Source organism: Oryzias melastigma, linkage group LG24, assembly GCF_002922805.2.
Source record: "Oryzias melastigma strain HK-1 linkage group LG24, ASM292280v2, whole genome shotgun sequence".
In the NCBI taxonomy this organism is placed as follows: domain Eukaryota; kingdom Metazoa; phylum Chordata; class Actinopteri; order Beloniformes; family Adrianichthyidae; genus Oryzias; species Oryzias melastigma.
Genome location: NC_050535.1, coordinates 4,931,508 through 4,935,976, shown reverse-complemented (window position 1 = coordinate 4,935,976; position 4,469 = coordinate 4,931,508). Strand labels below are relative to the sequence as shown.

Below are 4,469 nucleotides of genomic sequence, written 5' to 3'. Positions count from 1 at the left end.
TCTTGCCAATGTACACCCCCACTGTCAAGAACTCCAAATTAGCCCCTCCCTCCTAGTCATTTCTGTCAGTACCTTTTCTTTTTTTATCCTATTGAGATTCTTTAATTACATTAATCTTCAAATCATTTTTTGGGGAAATCTGGAATTTTAATTTTATTGCATCGCTGGTAAAAACATAACCAGAGAAACCTGCCTTACCTCTCATGATATACAGCTGTCCCCCCACGAAGTGTTTCACACAACAGAACAGATCACCTGTGACCCACACAGCAGCACACAAGGTTGGAAACAAGCAAAAAGAAGCTATTTTAAGAGTTTAAAATGCACAAAAGTTGAAATTTCTGCCCCTCAAGGAATATATGGAAAATTAGAAAGATAGAAAATTCACTGCAACAGAATAAAAGTTTAAAGGCCCACTCTGATACCACTTTTAGTTGCATTTTTCTTGACAAAAAAAATTAAGATTCAAATTTTACATTCTTCGTTATTCAAATCATTGTGAATCAGGAGCAGACGAAAAAATGTGAGAGAGCTTTTTGGTGACGTAGAAAATACACTAAAAGCTCCATGATCTCAGCAACGGGGAGGGGAAGTGGGGCGGGGTTGTTCTGCACCAACTCAATGGTGAATTTTTAAAGAACAACTGCTGCTCTGTCCTAGAAAATGACTTATTTTTTCATTATTTTTTTCATCTTTTGAGTTTTAAAAAAGCTCAAAAGATGATCAGAGTGAGTCTTTAAGGTTTTTAACTCCACAAACTCACTGATGGGTTTGTCCGACGCCGCGGTTTTGAAGTGGTTCCCCTGGATCACCTCTGCTGACAGTCGTCCCGTCGCGGAATTGTAGATGAGACCCAGGAGGATCTCGGGTAAGGAGTCTTCGGTTGAGCGGTAGGACAGAGCGCCCGCGCTGCGGGACACACTCACCAGAGATCCACAACCCTGACGAGACCAAGCAGAAAATGATTCAGAGCAGGTTAACGCCGAGGCTGAAACAAACCGCAGGCGTTCTCACTGTGAGCTCCGAGCCGGGCTCCAGCGTGACCGGCAGAGCGATCTTTCCCTGCAGGTTCAGCTTAGTCAGGTAGAACACCTTCTCCCCCAAGACCTTCTCCTTTTTCATGCGCCTGATGCTGTACAGGCGGAAGCGGACGGCGCAGTCCCCCAGAGCCTCCTGTTCCACCCTGGAAAACTTGAATGTTTCCGTGAAAACAGGACAGGGCCCCTTCTGGACGCCTGTCTTGGCCCTCTGCTTCTTGGTGGGCAGGAGAACCAGGTGGACCTGCCACGAGATGTTGCCGGTCTGTTTGAGGGCGGGGATGTCTGTTGCCGCGGTGACGGTGACGGCCAGCCACTGTTCGCTGGAGTCGTATTCGAAAGCAACGTCCAGCGTGCCGTATTTGGCGAGGGGCTCGGGTTCGTAGAGCTTCGGGAGCCGGGGACCAGAACCGTCCTGAGGGCAAAAAGAATTTTAAAAACTGACAGTCCAAAAAAATAAATAAGTAAATATCACAGATGACGCGTCTCAACCCACCTCTGGACCCAGAACGGCGGTGCTGTCACTGGGAATGTCTTCCTCACAGCCTTTGTTGAGGCAGCTCTCGGCGTCCTGGTCCATGCTGGCCTCGCTGGAGCAGGGGGGGCTGTCACATGACCTCAGCCCTCGCTCCGAGCGAGAGCGGGAGGACCTCCGCGGCCCCGAGCTCTCGTCCTGGTACGGAGGAGGCTGCAGCTCGCTGACGGAGGAGTCCTTCCTCATCCTCTGGATGCTGGCGACTGCCATGGCGACAGAAACACAGAAGTGATGGGATGGTTACTGGAGACTGATCCAAGATAGAAGCCAACATCATCATCTGATTCTACGGTGGCCCTGAAGGGCAAATCACATCAACAAATCACTCAACATGAAAATATATTTTAAAAAAATCACAATTAAAAATGCAAGATGAATAATAGTAAGTCTTTTTAAATATAGTAATCCCAAAAAAGTGAAACAAAGTAAAAAAATAATAATTATACATTAAAAAAAATAAAAATAAAATGTTTAAAATATTCAATTTTTAACCCTTTGTAGTTTGGACCATTTTTGAGCTTTTTCTCTACTTTACAGTTTTTCTCTTTAAAACTGAAATCGTGAAAAAGCTCAAATCTGAGTGTTAAATTGTGTCTTTTTTACAGTAAGTCACAAAAATGAAGAACAAACAGTTTTTAGGTTTTATGACAACATTTTAAACATGTAAAGACAAAATAAAAATGTGCAAATCCACAAAGATGGGGTCAAAAAAGGGTCACAAACTACTAAAAATTGCTTAATTAAGTTATAGACAAAGTTCTAAAAATGTAGATGTATCACAGTTATATCTATTAATGTACTTAAGTTTGTTTTCAACCAAAAATCTCAAAGCTAAAAACTTTGACAAATCTTTACACTGTAAAAAGTGAAAAAGCTACATTTAAAAATATTAGTTATTATAAAATCTATTTTTTAAGTTGAATCAACTTAAAATTTTAATTTGATGAAAACTAATAATTTTGAGTTTTTTTTTAATTGATCCAATATTTCTTTTTATTTTTTTTCAGTGTATGTCATTGTAAAATGTGATTGGAAAACTCAACAGTGAGTTTCAGGGACTTCTGGGAGTTCATGGAGGTATTTGGACTTCTGGGCCACCGTAGAATTAAGAAGATAAAAACAAACCAAGAATTTTATTTCAAAAATGGTCTAAAACGCTGCTATTTGATCCAGTAATTCCAGTTCCTGCATTTATGATCCTTAATCCTGATATATTTTTGATCTCCTGCATATTTTTTTTTCGGGACACCCCCCCTCCCGGTTAAAGGAGGCGTTACATAACTTCTGCTCCTCATGCGCTGGCTCACCCTGTTCGCTGGAGGCCTCGCTGCTGCAGCCTTCCTGCTCGCTGGACTGTTTGCTTCTGCCGCTCCACGCAGACGCCGGCTTCTCCGGAGTCGCCGCCTCGGGGTCTTTTTCCTCTTCGCTGCCTGATACAACTTCTTCTGTGCAAAAAAAAAAAAAATCAAGCGTCTCTGATCACAAAGTGCAGCACAGTGAGCTCTATTTTAGGATGTGAAGATCAGCAGAACAGTCCAGAGTGGAGCTTGAAAAGGAGGAAGAGGAGCAGCAGCACACGCGCTAACCTGCGTCTCCTTTCTCCTTTTTGTGCTTTTCAGATTTCTTGTCTGGTTTCTTCTTTTCCTCTTTGGAAGAGGGAGCCTCCTCCTCGTTTTTGTCTGGGCCTTCCTCCTCTTCGCTTTTTAAGGCGCCGGTCTCTTCTTCAGCAGTACCTTCCTCCTCATCTTTGCTGGTTTCTAGTGTGTCTGGAAGCTCCTCTTCCTGCTCCTCTTTCATCCTTTGACTCATGGCCTCCTTCTCCAGCTGCTTCTGCCTCCTCTCTTTCCTCCTCTGCTCCCTCCTCTCCTGCAGCTCCTTCTCCTCCTTCTTCCTTTTTTCTTCTTCTTCCAGCTCAGCCTCTGTTTTCTTCACTCGCCAGCACCCGTCCCTCCACTCCCACTCCATCTGGCTCTGGGCGTTCTCGCCCTCCGCCCCATCGTTGCTTTGATTGCTCTTTGAGGCGGCGTTGCCCGAGTCCGAGTCCCGACTCGACATTTGCCAGAAGGTTTTCCCTTCCGGTGCGGCCTGATCCCTCTCCGGAGCGTTCCCGTTTTCCACCACCTCGTCCTCCTGCACCTTGTTCATGATGGTCGTGACCTGTTCGGTCAGCTGGTCGCTCACCGCGTAGGTGGCGTCGCTGACGGCGTTGGCCAGGTCGTCCACGCGGCTGGTGACCGAATCCAGGATGGAGGAAATGTTGACAGATGGGAGGGTTTGCTGGAAGCTCTTGAAGAAGGCCATGTCTCCGGCGGGGATCCTGTCGCACGCTGACCGCTAGATTAGCTCATCAGAACACGGACATGCGGTTGTTGGCAGAGCGCGGTGCCAGCGTCACGCCATGTGCTGAGATGCAAAAGACACATCAATGTGCTGACGCTGCAGAATTCACTGTAATCATGTCTGGAGCTCAGTAAAAGTCAAATTATAACATGAAAAGTAGTTTTTTAACCTAAATTAACATTTTTATGTCATAGTTTTAATCATTTTTGGAGAAAAATACACAAAAATAAACAGAACAGCTCTTAATAATGGAGAGTTCAATAGGAAAAACATTTAATTTAGAACATCATAACCAGTTTTGTTGTTAATATTACACTGTCAAAACAGAAATACATAAAAAAAAATGATTCACCTTTCATAAAGGACAGATAGAGGTTGTCTCTACACAGACTTATTTGGGAAACAAAAATGGAATTTGTGTCAATATTTTGGGTCAAAATAACTTTTAAAAAGTGGAAAAGTGAGCTAAAAAAGATTTTGTTTGACTTGCTTCGAACATTACATTTTGTACAGAAATACACACATTGTTGAACAGATAAGAAGTGAAAAATTACAAA

General features: G+C 43.8%; 1 protein-coding gene across 5 annotated transcripts in view; it reads right to left on the bottom strand.

Annotated features, from left to right (window-relative positions):
• The window catches only part of syt14b (synaptotagmin XIVb), a 15,475-nt gene that overhangs the window by 2,423 nt on the left and 8,583 nt on the right, over nucleotides 1–4,469 (bottom strand). For 3 of the 5 annotated variants that reach the window (XM_036210455.1, XM_024290553.2, XM_036210454.1), the window contains 6 exons: nucleotides 3,159–3,975; nucleotides 2,880–3,017; nucleotides 1,534–1,775; nucleotides 1,015–1,452; nucleotides 764–941; nucleotides 199–255 (listed from right to left, as the gene is read on the bottom strand). In XM_036210455.1, coding sequence (XP_036066348.1) covers nucleotides 199–255; nucleotides 764–941; nucleotides 1,015–1,452; nucleotides 1,534–1,775; nucleotides 2,880–3,017; nucleotides 3,159–3,873 — 1,768 coding nt within the window. In that variant the 5' untranslated portion in view covers nucleotides 3,874–3,975. The remainder of the gene's footprint in view (nucleotides 1–198; nucleotides 256–763; nucleotides 942–1,014; nucleotides 1,453–1,533; nucleotides 1,776–2,879; nucleotides 3,018–3,158; nucleotides 3,976–4,469) is intronic. The other 2 variants (XM_024290557.1, XM_036210456.1) reach the window with 2 other exon arrangements.